Here is a 20014-nt window from a genome sequence, read left to right as displayed (position 1 = left end):
GATAATTATACGGGTACTGTACATGTACACATACAGCGTACATGTACGTGTGTAGATATGATAATGTTATATTATTATATTAATGATAACTATAGCATCAGTCCCAACTATGCACATGCAGTTGGGCCCGTCCCAACTAGAGTGCTACAGTTGGGCCAGTCCAACTACAGCAGAGAGGCCCTGTGTGCATGATGTGCCCAGCATGTGACAAAGTCATATTGTTTACAAATGTCATGTCATTGGTCATAGGGCTAAGTGCCACATTTTTGATGAATTGTGTCACACATTGACTTGGATAATGTTGAAACATCTCCCACGGACACTGGTCAACAATAGTTGGGCCAGCCTAACTGCAGCACTACAGTTGGGACTGTCCCAGCTATAGTTGGGACTTATGCTATAGTTGGGGCATAACAATAACATTATCGTAAACGTGGATTTGTGATTTTTAAAAATGTTACCTTCATTTTTCTTTTTACACTCTTTTTGAGAAACAATCGGTACATGTTCACTGTGTTTTCAAAAAACTTTCAGCAAGAACTTCCGTGATTACACTGTTGATGACAACATGCTTAGTGTTTGGAATTTTTAGTGATGTCACAATGTCATAACAAATAATGAATTTTATTACAAATACTCCGCAAGTTCCAACTATTAAAAAACATAAAAATTGATAGTCTATTACTGAAGTGCTGTCATGAGGACGTAAAGTGATTTACTATTAAATTTAGAATATTAGCCTACTATTTTTTGTGTTGGTCCATTTTGACTTTGACATAAATACAGCTGACTTGAAAGAACATACACCGTACGGTCATTTGCATCCCACAACTCATGACATCACGATGACACTGTACGGTCATTTGCATCCCACAACTCGTGACGTCACGACGACACTATCAACATGATCAAGTGAAAACAATTCAATAATTCATGCTATACATGTACCACCTGAAAATCAACAAAATTTTTGAAATTCGGCAAAAATAAATTTTCCTCATACGGTAAATCCAGATATACGCTCTAGGGGGCAAACAATGGATCTAGGTAATTTCTCCCAGTATTGTGCCTCATACTGCCCTAGGCCCTAATTCTGGGAATGGAAAAAATGTTGCCTCCTGACTCCACTTTTCTCATCATATATCATCTCAATAAAAGTCAGTCATTACAGAAATGCTGGAAAGACACAACTTCTGGACTGAGAAACATTTACCAATGTTGTTGGGAAGTTAGAAAATTCTCTTCACTCCCCATAGAATTTGTACACAAATGCTGAAGTGGAGTCAGGATGCAACATTTTTTCCCTGGGAATAAGCCGTAGTCATGCTAGTTTTACGCATGGGTCCTTCATGTACCTCGGTACCTACAGTACATGTATGTACATGTAGCCTGTCATGCTTAGCCTACAGGTGCTTTCTCTAACTTTACAAGTATTTAAGTTTGTCATTTGTAAATTATACCGCAACTTAATTCAGCCTTTTAGGCCTACCTCTCGCTTTCTTTCGAATCTTGCCCAACAATCACTACAACTGGACCCGAACTTGCACAATTTCTGTTCCCTGACCCCGTTGTGCCGCTCGTAGATTGTTGTTCCGACCGACCACCGGTTGAAACCGAACCGGATGTAGGGCTGTCTCCTTCGCCTTTATTGCCTGTGGCAGGGGACAAAGCCTCTCTCTGGCCCGCTGCTTGTGTTTCTGTTGTACATGTAGACGAGGATTGCGAAGCTCGTGGGGGTGGTGGATTGGTTGTTGATGTCGAGGGTCCCGGTATTTCACCTGAGGTCAAAGCCAAGACAGCGTCCTCGCCATGTTCAACCCCATTCGGTGAATGTGTAGTCAAAGTCCCCGACAAATTGGAGGCGCTGTCCGGGCTCAGGTCGGACTGATTAGCCGGAGAATCGAGGGTTGTCGCCGGCTGCGAGCTGCGCCGATCTCTGCTATTCCCGGACGTCGGGCTTAGAAAATCCAGAAACGTACCTGCGTTTAAAAGAGATCTGTGCTGCTTCTGGGCCATCTCCCCCACAGCTTGCTGTTGTTAAGGGGCAGGATTATGCTTCAGCAGTGCAAAGTCCACATGATAAAACACATTATTATTATTCATTACTGTGATAAAGACAAACATTCAATGCTGATTCAGAGACGATTCGTCAATTTTACCGCTATGACATGAATGATGTTCAGGTGTAGAACTCGGTTACCAAATTCACTGGTTCACTGCCGTACCATAGTGCACGTTTATACGTATTGTGCTGAGCTTCGCAGAGTACCTACGGTGTAAAACGATTTCGGCTATGGCTGACGGGAAATCAATGTTGCCGCTCTACATGTACATGTACGTCCCTGGCGGTTCTATAGGCATTATGCATGTACATGTACATGCATGTATTCTCACCAGCCGTAGCCAAGTTCTCTCGCAAAAATTTGACCAAGAAAAATAAAGAGACTGATAATAGTCTGGTTTCCACGTCGTCTGCACTGTTTCAACCTTGATTGCAGAACAGTCCAGGTGCTTTTTTGAACACGAGTGTTAAAGTTAACCTGGGATAGACTTCTTTCCTCAATGCTACTTATGCAACGACGAGTTGCGGTAGTCAACAGACCAATCAATTGCACCCGCATTCTTTCTGACAACGGTCTGATGGCGGATGATTCCGACGAAGAGAATCGAGGTGTAAGACAATTTTTACACAATTATTTGACTTTTTAACGCTTGATTTTTGCCTAGGGTGAAACTAAGTTATAAAGCGTTTTCTCAGTAAAAATTCAAACGTTTTTGGTGTTCACAGAGGCTTCGACTTTTGGAAGTGATTAGCGATTTTTAGCGTGCAGCATGCAGCAGGCGTGTCTGGTTGCTAGGATTTTGTACACAACTTGTCTTTAGCCTTTTTAGGCATGGTCGTAGGCCTTTTCGGCAGGAACAAAGCTTTTTAAACGTTAGGGGCCTGTCTGTTAGAAAGTAAAGGATGATATTTATCAAATTTTCTGGCAGTCAAGTCATTAGAGCCATTGTTCTGTATACAGTACATCTATGAGCTTGCTCGAGCCTGCATACAATTTGTACCGAAAAACATTGTTTCTTGTCTTATTTTGCCTCCAGACAAAACTTGTGAGCAACCAACCCTATGATGAATCCTTAGAGATCCCAGACGCTGAGGAAGTTGCATCTCAGTACACACCCAGCCCCAGACAGCCTGGTACTCTCCCAGGTACTGTATAGCTCAGTCTTTTCTGTGTCCAGATTCCTTCCCTGTAAATCACTTCTGTTCAGTCCACATAGTCCAGGGATCATTCCAGGGAGATAAGTGTTTATTCCCTACCCTAAACAACCTTGTAAACTCGGGTACAATATTACTCTCTTTCTCTCACTCTCAGTGTATCTGGGCATGGATTTGCCTCAGTTTGCCCCAGGCAACTTGGTACTCTGTCAGGTGCATTATCACCCATCTTGCCAGAGGGTTTTGCCACTAAACTTGACTGACTTTTCTCATCTCCAGCCCGTGGGAGCGGTCCGCACACCAGTGGCGTCCGGGGCATATCCTCACCAGGCTCAATGGATGACAACACAGATGACGATTTTGAACAGGGTCCCATGGAAACTAAGGTAAAAATGGACTTGTATTAACCGATCTAGATCCAGACTACATGTATGTGCATCACCTAGGCCTGTCCATTGGGAAGCTGTCAGAGTCAGGCAGTGTTTCATTACCATGAGCTGCACATTCTCTGTGACTTTATTTGAAATTTTGACACTCGAGCCTGGACAGAATTTATTCTAGCTTGGGTGAACATTCCAAACCCCTCGAGAATTCAGCTAAACCAAACTTGAAATGGTTGTCACAGTGCACTCCAACTCAATCTACGCGTTAATCAAACCAGTTGCATTTAAATTTGGAAAAACAAAACTTCTTCTGCTCCAGTCTTCTCTGGGATTCAGACGCAAGGAATCAAGAAGCCATGGCCTTTCTTGGTTACTCATGCTCACTGAAAGTGCACAAAAATCACCCACACTGGATTTCCAGTCCCACTCCTGTGTCAGTGTACAGTATTTACTTACTTTAATATACAATGCTCTCACTACCTGCGTGTAGAATCAGCTATCTGCAGTGTCAAGCATTGATTGCCTCCCTGAGTGTGCATGGCACAATGCACTCAACAAATGCCCAAGGGGATTTGTGTATACCCCACCCCCCGCCATAGTAACAGAGAAATGCATGGCCGACTCTGATTACTAACAGCACCTACCGGTATGATGTACACGTACCTGCATGTGCAGGGCATCCCGGTTCCAGCCTCATGTGTTTATGCCTGTTCATAGCAGTGTTCACATATAATGTACTGTACATGTACAGTGTCCTCATCAGTCAATGAAGGGCCACACAATAATCTCATTAGTTTGCATGTAAAACAACATACGGACATTTCACAACAATCTCCCCGATCCGCCATCTTCTCCTGGACATCATTTCCAACTACACTGTACTAGACCTTCCCTGCAAACAATCCCATCTCCCTCATTACTCCCCATTGCCATAACCATCCCCAAAGCTAATCATCCCCCTCACCAACTATCCTCATACTCTAACCATCCCTCACTAAATCATACCCTCCTTCCCAGAGCTGTCCACCCTTGAAAAAAAAAATCCCAGCACAGTTTCTTTGTTCTCTCTCCTTTTCCTCTACACTTAAGGATATGGATGAACCTGCAAAGGTAATAAGTGTACACTGTACATTGCACCTGCACCAACCTGCTCAGACTTGGTACATGTACATGTAGCTGAAAGTATGGGACAGTTAGGATCTCTGCAATTTTCAATCTCTGAGCCCTCTGTTACATACATGTCCTGTATATCTTGGGGTTTGACATGTTTCAATACTGGCGTTTCACAGTAGTGCACCTCCAAGAGTTTGCAACGCATTGGCCAATCGCAATGCACGAAATTTTTCGTCCCAATGCGCGTTTGGAAAGGGTCGACAAATTTCGCGCATTGTGATTGGCCAACGCGTTGCAAACCTTTGGAGGCGCACTATTGTGAATCGCCCGTATTGACCAGTCAATATTGTATAATTTGTCAAACATTGGGTGTGTCTCTGTCTTCTGGTGTGGGGCCTGATCTACGGGTACATGTAAATGTAGGTACCCGATTTTGAAGAGTACATCAAGGCACAATTACAGGTAGTAGTTTAATACGTAAGCCATCCTTGTATCCTTATAGAGGCACAGGTATACAGGTATTGCTAAGGCCGGTATAGAGGCTTTACGCAGTAGCCATCTTACAGGGCAGTTCTTTTCTTCCTTTGTGCATGCCCTGTGGAACGAAAGCACTGGCCTTCAAGATAATAGCCATGCCAACCATCTATACCAGTATACATGTGTATTGTGCTGTTGTAACCAAGGTTGTTCTGTGTAAAACCAAAGATGAGTTAGGGCCTGGAGTACATGTATGGTCCTTGGGCCCAAGGCGAAGCCAGAGACAAAAAGCTCAGTGGCCGTTGTTGCGTTAGCAAACATGAGATCTTGGGACAGACTCACACTCAAGTGAGATTTTCCTTTTTTGGCACAAGTGCCAACAATGCCACCTGTCCTACAAATTCATGTTCACAAGATTTAGAAACTGACAGTTGAGGAATACCAGATACCTTTCTTTTACATTGCACTGCACACGTACCCATCCATGTGAGAACTGTTAAGATACTGAACCAAGTTTAGTAGAGATCACATGTTAGGTACCGGTATCCTTTTGTCATTGCTTGACTGTATGCAACATTTTTGTTTAGTACGCGTGGTACCAGACAGTGTTGTACATGTACTTGGTAATTCTCCTCCTTGTTCATGTTGCTGCATGTTTGTTGTAAAATCATTTCCTGTTTCCAATTTTCCCAATGGCTGTCTCGTAAGGATCTGGATGAATCTTATCAAATAGCTCAAATGATAAGCCCCGCCCAGGTACACATGTACATTAGCATAACATGAATATTCACGGTTTGAGTGATGAGTGGCAATCTGTGTGTTTCAACTGATCTTGTGTGTGGCTGGCACCTTTCAAATGTTACCAGAAACCCTACAATTTCCAGAGCATTCTAGACCTGTATGTTCTAATTGCCCAAGGATTTCCACAAAGTTCCATGCAGTGTAAATATCTTTCTGCAGTTGTACCGGCACCAGCAGTTGCTATCTCTTTGGTATTTTCTCCACTTCAGAGGCACAGCACCCTTATGTACTCTGTAGCTTTTGCATATACATGTACATGTAGTTATGTAACTAGCAGAGCTGAAAAGTAGGGTACTTTTGGAAGTGATAATACATATGTACAAATGTACATGTACCGTAAGTATGCAAGTGGTACCAGACAGCAGACAATCAAGTTTGGGCTCCTAGACTTCTGCACCTGTGTAATTGCTAATTGCTCACTGGTTGTTTTTCACTGTGAGTTCTTGTTTGGCGATGGATGCATTCTTTCCACAGTGTGAAGGAGTGGTCACATTTTGAGGGTATACTCGGCCAGAGGTTGGTCTCGTATATGGCTCCTGTGTTCTAACCATTTGGCTTGCAAGTGCCATTGGCAAAATTTGAACTGCTGCACTTACTTGGATCCCAAGCAGTGATTTGAATGTAGTCCTTTTCCTCTAAGTTACCAATGCAAATGTAGGACTTTCCAATCTCACCCCATTCAAACAAGTGTTTTTATGTTTCGTTTTGTTTTCCTTTTTGTTTTGAATGAAATACCCCCCATGATAACTCACATTTTGTGAGTGACTGCTAACACATGTAGGTACACGAGCCCTGTATGTATTTCTGTGCCCGCGATTATGCTTAAGTGCAGAATTACATGAACCAAGCATTGAGAACCAGTCATGCACCTGCTGCTTATGCAGGGTATGGTTCATTTCCAAATAAATGATACAATAGTCAATGAGGTGATATATGAGACCAGCCATCCTGCATTGTGTGTAGCTACTGGTAGTCCTGCTATGGGTGACTTGCACTGATTCTAGTCTCACCCTTGCTGTTATAATTGAGCCAAACAGTAGCCTCTAGTTATTAATAGACCAGGGGTGAGATTTCTCAGCTTTTTAGCTGATTTCAGTTTTTTTTGTTTTGGATTTCAGCTTTTTTTCCTCACTGACTGTGTACAAAGGTGTAGGAGATTTTCACAGTTCAGCTTAAATTTGTGCCTTTTTTCGGCTGTTTTCAGCTAGTTTTATCATTGATCAATCTCGTCCCTGATTAACCTGCATACTGACGAAGTCGCGCCTTGTTTACATGCAAGCTTTCCTGTGGTACTTCACATCTGTTGTCCCACCTGGCTCCCATAGGAAAGCACGGATGTAAACAAAGTGTGATATTGATCAGGAATACATTTGCCTATTGAGAGAGCAACGGAAGCTACAACTGAAGAATAATGGGGCTTTTTCTTTGGCTCGTTAGCCCATTGCCCAGGCTCCCCAGCAGCGGCAGGCTCCTGTAAGGCAGCAGGTGCCATCTGATGATGACGAGGACGATGAAGATGATGATGACGATGAAGACGGGAGCGATTCATCAGAGGAGGACGACGAAGAAGAAGAAGGGCGGAATATGGCTCTGGAGGGGTAAGGTGGTGATGGTGAAAGTGATGTCGGTCACAGTGTTTATAGCGGTGAATGTCATTGTGGTGATGGTATGGTCAGTATGATAAGGGTTGGCAACGGTTATTGTACGGGGTGGCAATGGTGATGATCATGGTGATGGTGGGGCAGAATGTGGTTGTTCCGGTAGTCATTGAGGTTATGGTGCAGGTGGTGACAATAGTAGTGGCAAAGATAGGGATAATGATGGATGATGTGCATGTAGGCAGTTGTGGTGGCGGCCAGGTGACAGTGTTGGTTATGGTGGTGCTGATGACAGATTTGTTGGTGGTGATGCTTTTGATGCAATTGATGATTAGAGTAATGGAATTCTTGTTTGTGATCGTAAGCTGGTGTTGAAAATGGTGATAATGATAATATACATGTATGGTGATGGTGATAATATATGGTGGTAATATATGATGATGGTGATAATATATGGTGATGGTGATAATATAATGGTGGTCCTGATTTTCAAGTAGGATGCTGGTGATGGTATGATTGGGATGACGTTGGTGATAAGGGTGTGGTGGTGGACGTTATGCTACATGCATTATGCAAGACAGTGTTGAATGTGTTTGTGGAGGTGATGGTAGTGTTTGTGGCAATAAATAGGATTCATATTGATACTGACTACGACAATGATTGTCTTGATTCACAAATGTGGTGTTGATTGTATAACTGCTCTTGATGACAAAGTAATTTCTGACAGAATTTTGAAAAAAATTCGTCCTTGCAGAGCATATGATCCAGCTGAGTATGAGAACCTGCCCGTCAGCTCTGACACCAAGGAACTGTTCCAGTATATCACTCGCTACACGCCTCAGACCATAGAGCTGGAGCACAAACTGAAGCCGTTCATTCCTGACTACATTCCAGCCGTCGGAGACATCGATGCCTTCATTAAGGTACATATGTGGCACATAACCTCATCTCTGGGTCAGGGAGCCAGTGTGGTATTTCAAAAAGCCAAAGACTTCCGGGAACAAAGTGCACGCATGAGTCAGCAAACTCAGCATATGGCTATAGTTATACTGAGAGGACAGACGCGTGCGTAGCTGTTGCTGAATAGCCTAGTACTGAGCATGCGCTGTTAGAATATAGAACTGGCTCACTGATGGACTAAGAGGGCTTGAAAACAACCCAGAATCTGTTTTGCCTGATCCCCCAGCCTAACCATCAGGGAGACCCCCCTTGGCCCTGCGATCTTTGACAAGCCTTGCACCAAGCAGTGGGACCCCGTGACCATCTAACACCATACACTGCAGTCCTTTTTAAATCTGTCTAATCCTCCAGATCCCCCGGCCTGACAGCCAGCCAGACACCCTCGGCCTGACGGTTCTAGACGAGCCCTGCGCTAAGCAGTCAGACCCCACGGTGCTGGACCTCACACTGCGGGCCATCTCCAAGCAGACCACCACCAAGGCAGCCCAAGTCCGTAGCATCGAGGAGGCCAGCAAGAACCCCAAGCTGGTCCAGAACTGGATCGAGAGCATCAGCAACCTGCACCGCTCCAAGCCGCCTCCGACAGTCCACTACAACAAGTAAGTTGTAAGGTGTAACCAAAGTGATCCACTTGAATCCCCAGAGATGAGAGCCCTTCCAAGACAGCATCTTGCTCATATCAAAGAAACCTCCGATCCTGAGTGTTGGTATTCTTTGCTTTCTAATCCTCATAATTTCCTTTTAAAGGGTCCTGTCGTGCTTGTGGAAACAGAGTAAAAGTCAAGTCCTAAAGACCTTGGGTATGAGTATAGAGTTGCTTCGGACACAAATGGATGAAGTGGATGTGTCATTCCCTACCGTATGTTGTTTTGGAGCACACGTGTGTATGCACATGCTTGTTACTGGGTTATGGACGATAACGTACTTGCTGAAATACAGATTTTAGGAGGACCAAAAAAGTCCTGATGGCAAATTTCTTCCCCGCAACTCCGTTTCCACCAGCATAGTGCAAATTTTCCCTGTAACACGGGGAAAGCCTATGTGTACCCACATTAATCTACGTGTACCGGTACATGTGTCACTGTCATTCACTGTGCATCAGTATAAACCAGTAAATTGCTGAGTTTTATCTGCTCATCTGTCAATTCATGTAATGTAAAAGTCTTGAATGGACGGAGATATGCACTGACTTCCTTCAAAGACTACACCCCGAATAATGCTGTGGGGTGTGTGATTTCTCAGGGTTTTTGTAGATTTCAGGATTTTTAACCCCAAATTGTGAAATTTTCAGGACATTAAATCATTTTACATGTAGGTTTGCACAAAGAAACTGTTGAAAGATCCGCATAATTACAATTTAGGGACAATGTATTCCTTCTAAGTTCTTAGCTAGTAAAAGCTACAAAAGTCCTATAGTGCTGTCAAGTATATTTTTTCCAAAAAGGAAGTGTTTTTTCAGAGTTGGTTTTTATGAAGTAGAAACAAAGTCGGACAAAATATATCTCCTAAAAACATACTTGGAAAACCCTCCCTGGATTTTTCATGGATTTCTCTTCATACTGCGATGTTACCTTGCAGGTATCAACAGTGTTTAGTTTAACCCCTTCGCTACGGAGGACTGCTACTACCGCACCTTTGTGTGAGGATTAGTGCATACCACACATACAGTCTATTCACCATGCAGCTGCTGGTTCAATGTGGCCTGCTGCTGGACAAAGCCCTCCACTCAGGGCATACCACAGCCCAGCAGTCTCGGTCAAAATAATCCCACCGTGAAGGGGTTAAAATACAAGTCCTAGATCTGTCAATTTTCCCTAAGCTGTCGTTGACATCTTAGCCAGTGCTTTTCTGGCACTGCACCGATGCACACTTTATTACTTTTTTGCCCTATTTTTCTTTCAACAGAACGATGCCGGACATCGAATCCCTGATGCAAGAGTGGCCACCAGAGTTTGAGGAGCTGTTGAAGCGCGTGGGGCTGCCAACGGCCGACATGGCCTGCGACCTGGACCAGTACGTGGACATGGTGTGCGCCATCCTAGACATCCCCGTCTACCAGAGCAGGGTGCAGGCTCTCCACGTGCTCTTCACGCTCTACTCGGAGTTCAAGAATTCTCAGGTGAGACTCTGGTCTCTCTGTGTAATGAGCCCTGAGCGGGCCAAGAGAGGGCGCAATTTTCCTAGCAACGGAGGTTCCTTTGATCGGAACTGCACTTTGCTAGTTTACAGATGACTATGCGTTGTGGTCGTGTCATTTATCAACAGAATGAACACTCCTCAACAACATGGCTCTTTTCAACCAGTAAGTGGGTGCTTATGCTCAAGGCAGATAGACACTCACTTGCTGACAAGCCTCTCGTGATATCACTGATTAATTATGCAAGATGACGCCCGCTTGACCTCCAGATCTTGACTAATCACCAGACACGTATTACGGGTCTCTGGCTACAGTAAGCTCATTTATGTTAAAAGAAAACATGAGACACCGAAATCAATTCCGGCCAACTGATGTCTCTATACTGTGCGGACTAGTCAGGTCTGCATGCATGTACATGTACATATTGATGGGCTGAAGTCAGTGGCACACCCAACTGGGGAGGGGGGGATTCGAGCCTGACCCTCTCCTCCCAAGGGATTTTTTATTGACATCTATATCATACCTTGTGGCACAGCAGGGGGAGGGGAGTGGTTGAGCATCATGAGTTATTTTGGGAGTGAAATCAAGTCCACGTCACCCCCCCCTCGGCCTGTAACAGATCCCGTTTGCGCCACTGGCTGAAGTTGGTTTGCATGCGTGTGTCAGTGTAGTTGCCATGCAGAACTGCAGAAAACTACATTTCCCTGGTCAGTAGGCCTACTCTTGTGTTAAGTTGGTTGGGTAATTTTGTATGGATTATGACCCACTTGGAAAAATTGCAAGGTACATGTACGCGTTCCATTTAGATCACTGGTGGGGGACATTGTTTATAAGGCAACCCCTTGCTTCTGCAAATCGTCAGAAAGTCTATATGGGAATGCATGTATGCATACAGACAAAAACCCGTATAGGAGATTCCAAGCCTTAGGGTACAGCCCTGAAAGCTGTTGTCTAAAGGTCAAGTCTCAAGCTACTCCTATGAAGGCGTTTCTGTTACCATTGTTCATCGCATGTAACTTTTGCCTTAAGTTGCGATGTGACCTTGTATTTGACATGCATCCGAAGTGCAGTAGATTTAACTGAAACACTGTCGATACGGGCAGTTCAGAATAGTGCGCCTCCAAGAGTTTGCAACCTGTTGACCAATCACAGTGCACAAAATCTCTTGACCCTTTCGTAACATGCACTGGGTTGAAAGATTTCGCGGACTGTGATTGGTCATCGGGCTGCAAACTGTTAAAGGCGCACTACATGCACTGTGGATCGACCATATTGCATTCCTCAAATCTGACTGTACATCTAACGAGGCACTCCCCAAGATTTCAGGATTCTCTCTGTTGCCTTATCTCTGCAGCACTTCAAGAACCTGGCCGAGGAGAACAAGTTGGACAACAAGCTGAAGCACGGCGATGGGGATGACTATGGGGGCACCTCAGGGGCTGGTGGGGAGGACGTTGATAGATTAGTTTTCTGAAATTCAGGGGATGTTTGATACAGAGATCTCCCTCTGATATCTAGAGTACCTTATCCTCATTCTCATGCAGTGAATACTTTCAAACCGTCCAGGGGTGTGGAATTTATGCCACTGCGTACCGGTACATTTTTAAAGTGTATTGAAACAGGGTGGAACATAATTTTAAATAATGTGTTCCAAATAGGCAAGACAATGAGAAATTTCAAACATCACAGCCCAAACTACATGTATTCATGGCACATAGTACTACTGACTTGACATTCTGGTGTTTGGGCACTGACACGTTAATGCGGAGTCCATGAATGCATGTGCAAGTGGACATCCAGGTACTTTGTATCTTCAAACCGTGCATACATTGTGCCTTTTGGAGTTTTGATCTACTTTGTATGCAAACATGGTTGGCTGCAGCAGGCAAGCTGGCACTCAAGCAGTTGCATGTAACTACTGTGCGGTTTCGTGATGTTAGTCTGTCGTACATATGGACCCGAGTTCTTAACCCTAACCTTCCCCATTCACACAAAGTTAAACACCCATATGGGACTTTGTGCACAGACTCTCCACAGAGGCTGTTGGACTTTGTTTTTCCGAGGTACATGTATGCCAAACCCAATGCAGAAGCCAGCTGCTATGGGCCTACTGGTACCAGACCTTTCCCCACAGAACTAAACACTTTACTACTGTTTAATTCTGTGTGGTTGGGGAAGGCTAGGGTCAAGGGGAAAATTCCCACACCCCCCATTAAGGTCCAAAAAGGCCTACATATAGCTCTTTAAGATTAAAAGTAAAATTGAGCAAGGACCAGTTACACGTGTTATCCCTCTGTTTGTATTTAGACTGGTGACCTGATTTCACTTAGCTGACACTGAGGAGTACTTCATAAAATGAAGCTATAACAGTTACTGTGGCATTTTTGGATCGTTATTTTGTGTGGAACTGCAACAATTGTGTTGACAAAACATGTAACGTTCAGCCTTTAACATACATGTACATGTATCGAAGGCTGTCGGCAGCTGAAGATGGTCTGGGTTTGCATGGTCCTGTTTACTCAAAGGTTGAGTTCCAGCGGCCTGTTCTTGACACGGGTTTCTCATTCGAACGTTCAAACAGTGGGAACTCGACTCAAGAACACTGTTCTTGGAACAGAATCACACACCACCTCCTTGTCAGGGTTGTACAGGAACACGGAAAAACTTGTGAGATTTTGATTTTTGAACAGCTGCAAAAACCAGAGAGATGGTAAGTTATAATGCTAGAGACAATGGGAAGTTTTGTAAAATTAACATAAATTCTTTTCCGTAACACAGAAATGAATTCAGCCGAATAATGTACATGGATGCCCACGCCACGTTGCATGTTGCTTACCTCTAACTGCCTGCAATAACCAGTTGTTTGTTCCTGGCATTCGAGCAGCCAACCCACGAACAACAAATCGAGCTGTTGGTGAACATACGTGTACAAGAACAAGCCGCCCAAACTCAGCCATTGTGCCGTCCCATTGTTCCTGTGATGGGACGCAGGGCGCCCTCTGTGGTTCATGTGCACAGGTACATGTAATTGGCACAATGGAAATAAGCCCACTCTGACCCCTTTGTGATACATGTACATGTAATAAGATGATAAAAACCATTGAAGAGGCCTAGGGCTTCAGGATTTTCTTCAGAAATCACACATTTTTCAACAAGGACCCTTTGGCACTGACATGACGGGTTGCACATTCAGTCCCTTTCTCAGGAATCTTGGGAAGTTAGTTTTGTTGGGGATTTTAAAATGAAACATGGTTGCATTGCTAATAAAGACCAGCGACAAATTGTTCAGGGAGTGTCTTGTAATGCAGAACACTTCATCACTCGAGAGATGCTATCAAGAGGCATGCAGCCTTCCTGTTACATGTAGTGTAGTTGATGCCAAATCTCTGGCAGTTTGTTCATTTTTGGCCCCAAAATGCAGTCAGAAATGTACATGTACACTTCTCTTGCAAAACCTTGTATGCAGCGTCATTCATTACAATCAAAACACTGTATCACTAACCTTAACCCCAGGGGTATAAATGTATTTCCTACTGAAATTGGAGGATCGAGGACCATTAGCGGTACATACTGTACATGTATATGTACAATGTACATCCATAATGTGCTTTCCAGTGTTTGCAATGAATGAGGTCCATTACCAGGTTTTGGCCGACTGTTTGTACTGAAAACCTCATACAAGTAATGCAATCCAAGAGCCGTAATTCTCTCTGTCTCTTTATTCATAAACTGAATATAATATGGTGTACAAAATCTATTATCTGAGTACTAGTCCGAGTAAAATCTTTTTAAAAAAATTACAAAAGTAGACAGTTACTATTCCAAGTTAAAAATAGTTTGGTCATATTTAGATACATGTACTTCAGTAAATTTTGTCTGTTACATTGTACCTATTGACATGACCTGATTACATGTAAACTGATATTTAGGTCACAAATATATGTAAATGTACATGTATTGCTCTGCCTCATCTTAATGGAACACATTCTGCTGACTGTGAAAGACACGAGTTAGGCAGCATTTGGTAATGTCACCTTTGGCACATGTACATGTAACTTGGACATTGCCAATCTCATGTACATTGTGTAAAAAAAACAACACTACACAAGAAGATGTAAAATGTACAAATTGCAGAATCAGAGTAACATTGGACATTATCTTCAGGCAAACCTGAATTCCCAATTCTGATTGGTCGATCCATGGCAACAGTGTGGCATACAACTGTACTGCAAGGTTCATGTTAAACCCACATAATGAGCTGTTTGAACTCGATGTAAAATGCATTGCACGGCTGCAAAATTTACTGTAAAATCAAAGCAGCCGGCACGTTTCCACTAATTATCTTCGTTGCAAGTCAAGTTTACTTGAAGATACATGTACATGTTCATGTAAATGACTTATCACGTTCACGCTTGTGGAACACAATAATGTAGTGCATCTAGTGTGATAACTAATAATGTAACACATCTTCAAATCTTTGGATACGGTATGTCAGAAAGTTGAAGCTTAATTCATCAGGACACCTCTGATACATGTAACATGTCATGCACATCACCGTACATTTACTGGGTACAGAGTCAATTGTATCTGAGTATGCAAGTAAGCATAAATAAAATCTCAAAGCGTGAAAAGGCTAGTGTATAGATGGTTACATGTGTTTACATGTATTTCAAGTTATTTTACTACATTGCAACATTACGGCACATCTCTTGGGGGGGACAGGAAACTTGTTAACCCCACCCACTACATAAAAGTCATTCATTTTAACAGAGTTCTAAATCATCGTACAGGTTATTGAGGACTGATGAATTTAACAAAGGATACTGCCCATAAAAAACCAATTTGCATTTACTTTAGTACTGGAGCTATAAAACTAAACCACAAGCACTTTAAAGAAAACATTATTTTGGCAAGCAAGCAAGTTAAAAGCATACATGTAACGCACGAAGCAAAGCGGCCTGTCTACAAACACTGATAGATGATTTGGCATCATAAAATGGACCAAAATGCAATTTCGGCTGTCATTTTTCAAAACTTCTAAAAGAATGACTTTGATCATGTAAAATACAAATTAGCACCTTCAGATTTATAAAAAATGATTATATGGGGATAATTAGGCATAATATGTACTTCTGGTGGACATTTGGTTAGCTACCAGTGCAAATCAAATGGAGATGTATTCATTTAAATTTTTACGTCAAAGTGTTTACACCAGAGGACTTGATTTCTAAACTTCTCTCAACAAGAAGGAGAATTCAGTATATTTTTTGACTGATGTATTTAAAGGACCTAAGAAATAACTTTTAAAAAATGTAAGCCACAAAAAAAAGAGTACAAAATTGACGGAAAATGATGAGAAAAGTTTGTCTCTCTTCATTCTCTTACCGTTTATAATCACTCTCACTATACCAACATATTTGCCAGGTCTTGTATATTTCGACCACGAAAAATTATCTTTAAGTTTGGCTGCATCCAAAATTTATAATGAGTACAATATGTCGTTGCGAACGTCATATTTGAAAGAATTTTGATCACGTTCAATAATTTTGACAGAAACTGCACAACGTTCCAGAATGCCAAAATGCTGTCACATGTAGTGCTCGAAAATTCCATGTGGGATTTTCATTTTTCCGGTTATTTCGGAACCCGATTAATTGTGAGAGGTACTGTACTTTTTAATTTCATGATATGGTTTTAATATGTGTAAATATTAACACCTTTCACCACATATAATTCTGTGTAAAATATCCTCGAGGATTATCACTCCTCAGTAAATTCTGTTTGCTCGGATTTTAACAGGGAGTTCATGTCCCTCAAAATTGCTAACGTTTGAGACTTTAATTAATTAACTCCAATTAAGTTGAAAGGTTGACACAGTCATCATTGTTCCAGACATCAGCCATGACTTCCCTCATTACATCAGACATTGGAAATTAATTCACTGCTGTTCACTTCAGGAAAAATGAACCCCCAAAATTGAACATTATCTAATGGTCTATATTTTGAGGAACCTGCCATATACATGTACATATCTGTAGATACATGTATTTGGGGAAAATCCACATTAGTGATGATCCATGTCCTTTCAATTATAGCAAAAGCTCTGCCCCATGTTTTATGCGTCATTGTTTTCAGTGACCCCTGAATTTTCTAATGTACATGCACAGTACTAGTACATGTACCGACAAAGTTCTCTGTATTTTTTCAAGAAAATGATCGTCACCTGTGTGGGGCCTCAGAGGGTACATGTACATATAGGAAGAGCATGACCAAAAAGTCTTGCTTGGCTGTATCCAGTAGTCAGTAATAATAGTAGCCCCCTTTCAAATCCCTAATTTGCTATTTAACCCTCCTATGTGGAAGTCACTCTTTGGGTCACTTGGTAAACACCTCAAAGAAGCACAGCTGTGTTGTGTTGTGTTGTGCACTGCACTAACAGTCCCTCACAGGAATATCAGATTGCACTTTTGTGCTGCCCAACAACTGTGCTTCGCTGTTCCATGTGCATCATTGTGCAGTCAACCAAATGCAGTGAAGAGGACTGCACAAAAGACCCTGGGTCATTTTGTGCTGACAACCTACTGTGTACACACTGAACCTGTGCATGTTTGTGTTCCATGTAGAAACTACAGGCTCACCAGTGCCTGTGGGCATTTGTGCACATTTGTGCTGTAAAACCATATAATATATGTATAATTACCTCCAGTGAGGCTCCATGTACATGTCCTGTACATACATGTAAGGACATCATTTCAAAGTTTTCAGTTTTATGCCGTTGGTCAGCTATGCAGCCTCTGCCTGATCACATGACTACGGTATATTTAAATGTATCAATCTTATCATCAGCTGACACGGCCGATCGCAAAATAGACAAATATTCGAATACTAATGTACACATGTAAATCAAGGCTAGTATGCTAGGCCTACCGTAGAAGTACAGCAGGTACATGTATGGATGTTACTCCCCAACTATAGCATCTGTCCCAACTACATGTACATGTACAGTTGGGACAGTCCCAACTGTAGTGCTGCAGTTGGGCTGGCCCAACTACTGTTGACAAATTTCTATAAAAATTTTCTCAACCCGAACCAAGTGCATCTTATACTTGCCACATTTCATCTAAAATATGGTACTTCATCTATGAGCATGACTTTGTCACATGCTGGACACATGCACACTGGACCTCTGTGCTATAGTTTGGCAAGCCCAACTATAGCACTCTAGTTGGGACGGGCCCAACTTCGGACGGTCTCAACTACAGTTGGGACTGATGTTATAGTTGGGGCGTAACATGTACATGTATGTTGTAGGTTGTGCATAACATGCTCAATTCATTTCAGGCAGGCTTTTGTCTCTCTCACGGTCTAACCTTTTGACATGTATCCATGTACATGTAGGCTAGGGGCTAAGGCCTACATGGACATGACGGAGGCCAGTGAACTATCTTCAACTTCAAGGCTTTGCCTCTCCTGCTCTGGTATGTCTGGGCACGATGCATCATTTCCAGGATTCTCATCAGTGTCCACCTCTGGAAAATGTTTGAGGAACTCTTTCCAACCGTACCAGCTGCATTCGATGATCATGGTGGCCAATGCCCGGGGATAATGGGGAATCAAATTCCTAGCCTCCACGAGAGCATCCTTGTAGTTATCTTTGGAGGACTTGCTCCAGATGTTGTAGACGGGCGTGGGGAAAGGGGTGCAGGTGGACAGCACGTAGCTGCAGAGCAAACGACAAAGTCTCCCATTGCCATCTCCAAACGGGTGCAGGTCAAGCATCTCAAACACCAGCCAACTGCAAGTTTTCAGCAGCTTAAGCATGTTGTCAGAAAGCTGCTCACAATCCTCTGCTTCGTCTGTCTGGCTTCCTTGGGAATCGGACTTTGCAAGTCCACACTGTGATTCTTTGAACAGAGAGTTAAACCTGTCTAAAATAACATTAACGGCATTGTGCATGTCCTCTGGCATTTGGTATTCATGTGTCTCTCCTCTAAAAGTTGTATACCGCTGATTTTTACTGTATTGCCCGGGTTCAGTGAGACCTGAAGTCTTGGGCACACTTTTGACATGTCCGAGGATGAATTTGTGTGCACCTCTCAGCATGGATTCCTCAATCATGCCATGACATTTTGTGTCCGTTTCCTTTTCCTTTACATCTAGCAAGTATTCGTAGGCATTTTTCAAGTCCACTGTTTCTTTTTCTTTATCTGACAAATCAGAATAGTCCTTTTTCGAGGTCAGACACTTTTGAGTTTCCTCCAAAGTATCACAACCGCGGTTCTCTTCCTTGTTGCAGTGAAAGATAAATTTGTGTAGGAATTCTTTCTGAACAGACCCAACATCAGCGTTGCATTTTTCCTTCACAAGATTCCACTTCGCTTGGAATCCTACAATCTCCCTTACCATGTCATCCACTGGTGGAACACTATCTCCCTCTGTACGCCATTTAGGATTTTCCTCTGGTCGAAATTTAATTACATCTCCCACCTCTGCACAGTGTCTCCTCCGTTTTCTCTGGCTCTCCCGTCCCGACGCCATTTTTTCATGGACGCGATCATTGCAATGATTGCGCATTGATATGATACATGTTACAATGGAGATCAATAGATGCCATCGTGTTGCAATACTGCCGCGCTTGATGATTGGTTGAATCGGTGCATTCGTCTGTTTCTAAGCCAATGAGATCTTGCGCCAATGAGTCAAACGGCAGGTGGGTCATGAACTGATGACGGTTGCAGCGTATGATCCTATTATTAGCTGTGTCCGGATGACTTGGCTTCGGCTCAACATAACATAAAAATCAACGGGAAGTGGCTGCAGCCACAACCAGACTTCTCGTGCGTAACTCCATGCGCCAAGCCTCAGCCGAGTAATTCGGGCAAGCCTTAGTCATGGGCCGTTTTCCAATACTCAACTTTGGCTCCGTCTCAGGCTTCAACTGGTTTTTAATTAATATACCTTTAGGACGGACTCAGGGCTCTGCAACCCTGAAAAATGAGAACGGACTCAATGGAATAGTCCGCTCCCGAGACCGTGTGAGTAAAAAATCAGATTGCCTCGCAGACTTTGAAGCTGTAAGCGCAGTAATTAGTCTAATAGTGCCACGGAACATCAAATAAGATGCAAGAGAGCCAGAAATTACAGTAATTCAATTTAATTTAAACACTTCATGCCCACAACCGGGGATTGGTTTTGGGAACGAAGCCTTAACGGAGCCCAAGTCGAGTATTGGAAAAGGGCCTTTGTTCAAGATGGTTTTAACCATGGGTGGTACCGGGTAGAGGCACGGTGTAACACGATGCCACAAGAGGGCGTTATACCAGCCGAA

General features: G+C 43.0%; 3 protein-coding genes across 11 annotated transcripts in view; 1 reads left to right on the top strand and 2 right to left on the bottom strand.

The window, feature by feature from the left end:
• The window catches only part of LOC110984320 (protein Aster-B-like), a 36454-nt gene extending 34248 nt beyond the window's left edge, over positions 1 to 2206 (bottom strand). For 4 of the 7 annotated variants that reach the window (XM_022244364.2, XM_022244365.2, XM_022244367.2 and 1 more), the window contains exon 1: positions 1490 to 2204. In XM_022244364.2, the coding sequence (XP_022100056.2) occupies positions 1490 to 2016 (527 nt within the window). In that variant the 5' untranslated portion in view covers positions 2017 to 2204. Of the gene's footprint in view, positions 1 to 1489 lie in introns of all 7 variants that reach the window. The other 3 variants (XM_087142685.1, XM_022244366.2, XM_022244363.2) reach the window with 3 other exon arrangements.
• Positions 2207 to 2522: 316 nt separating this feature from the next.
• Positions 2523 to 15337, top strand: LOC110984321 (intraflagellar transport protein 46 homolog). 3 transcript variants are annotated; one of them, XM_087142688.1, is made up of 9 exons: positions 2523 to 2673; positions 3100 to 3208; positions 3497 to 3603; positions 5899 to 5946; positions 7429 to 7589; positions 8344 to 8512; positions 8901 to 9148; positions 10455 to 10668; positions 12041 to 15337. In XM_087142688.1, exons 1-9 carry the CDS (start codon positions 2563 to 2565, stop codon positions 12158 to 12160), a joined length of 1287 nt encoding a protein of 428 aa, XP_086998814.1. In that variant the 5' UTR covers positions 2523 to 2562; the 3' UTR covers positions 12161 to 15337. The 3 variants fall into 3 exon arrangements, with proteins under 3 accessions (XP_086998814.1, XP_022100062.2, XP_022100064.2); XM_022244370.2 differs by lacking the exon at positions 5899 to 5946 and adding an exon at positions 4690 to 4710; XM_022244372.2 differs by lacking the exon at positions 5899 to 5946.
• On the bottom strand, positions 14391 to 19690 carry LOC147797595 (fido domain-containing protein DDB_G0283145-like). The gene is made up of 2 exons (XM_087142691.1): positions 19090 to 19690; positions 14391 to 18590 (listed from the first exon to the last, which is right to left on the bottom strand). Exon 2 carries the CDS (start codon positions 18505 to 18507, stop codon positions 18100 to 18102), a length of 408 nt encoding a protein of 135 aa, XP_086998817.1. The 5' UTR covers positions 18508 to 18590; positions 19090 to 19690; the 3' UTR covers positions 14391 to 18099.
• Between the last annotated feature and the right edge of the window lie 324 nt (positions 19691 to 20014).

The sequence above is a fragment of the Acanthaster planci genome, linkage group LG10, assembly GCF_054643075.1.
Source record: "Acanthaster planci isolate LZ-2023a linkage group LG10, COTS_SCS, whole genome shotgun sequence".
Classification (NCBI taxonomy): Eukaryota; Metazoa; Echinodermata; class Asteroidea; order Valvatida; family Acanthasteridae; genus Acanthaster; species Acanthaster planci.
Note: the sequence above shows the minus strand (reverse complement) of the source record. Positions and strands in the feature narration are given on the sequence as shown.

What these genes read in the sequence shown, in the direction of transcription:
- LOC110984321 (XM_087142688.1), top strand. Translation starts at nt 2,563, where the DNA reads ATGCTACTTATGCAACGACGAGTTGCGGTAGTCAACAGACCAATCAAT. An exon ending in CCGACGAAGAGAATCGAGGT is followed by an intron (nt 2,674 to 3,099) that starts GTAAGACAATTT and finishes TTTTGCCTCCAG; the next exon opens with ACAAAACTTGTGAGCAACCA. An exon ending in AAATGATAAGCCCCGCCCAG is followed by an intron (nt 5,947 to 7,428) that starts GTACACATGTAC and finishes TTGGCTCGTTAG; the next exon opens with CCCATTGCCCAGGCTCCCCA.
- LOC147797595 (XM_087142691.1), bottom strand. Translation starts at nt 18,507, where the DNA reads ATGCTTAAGCTGCTGAAAACTTGCAGTTGGCTGGTGTTTGAGATGCTT.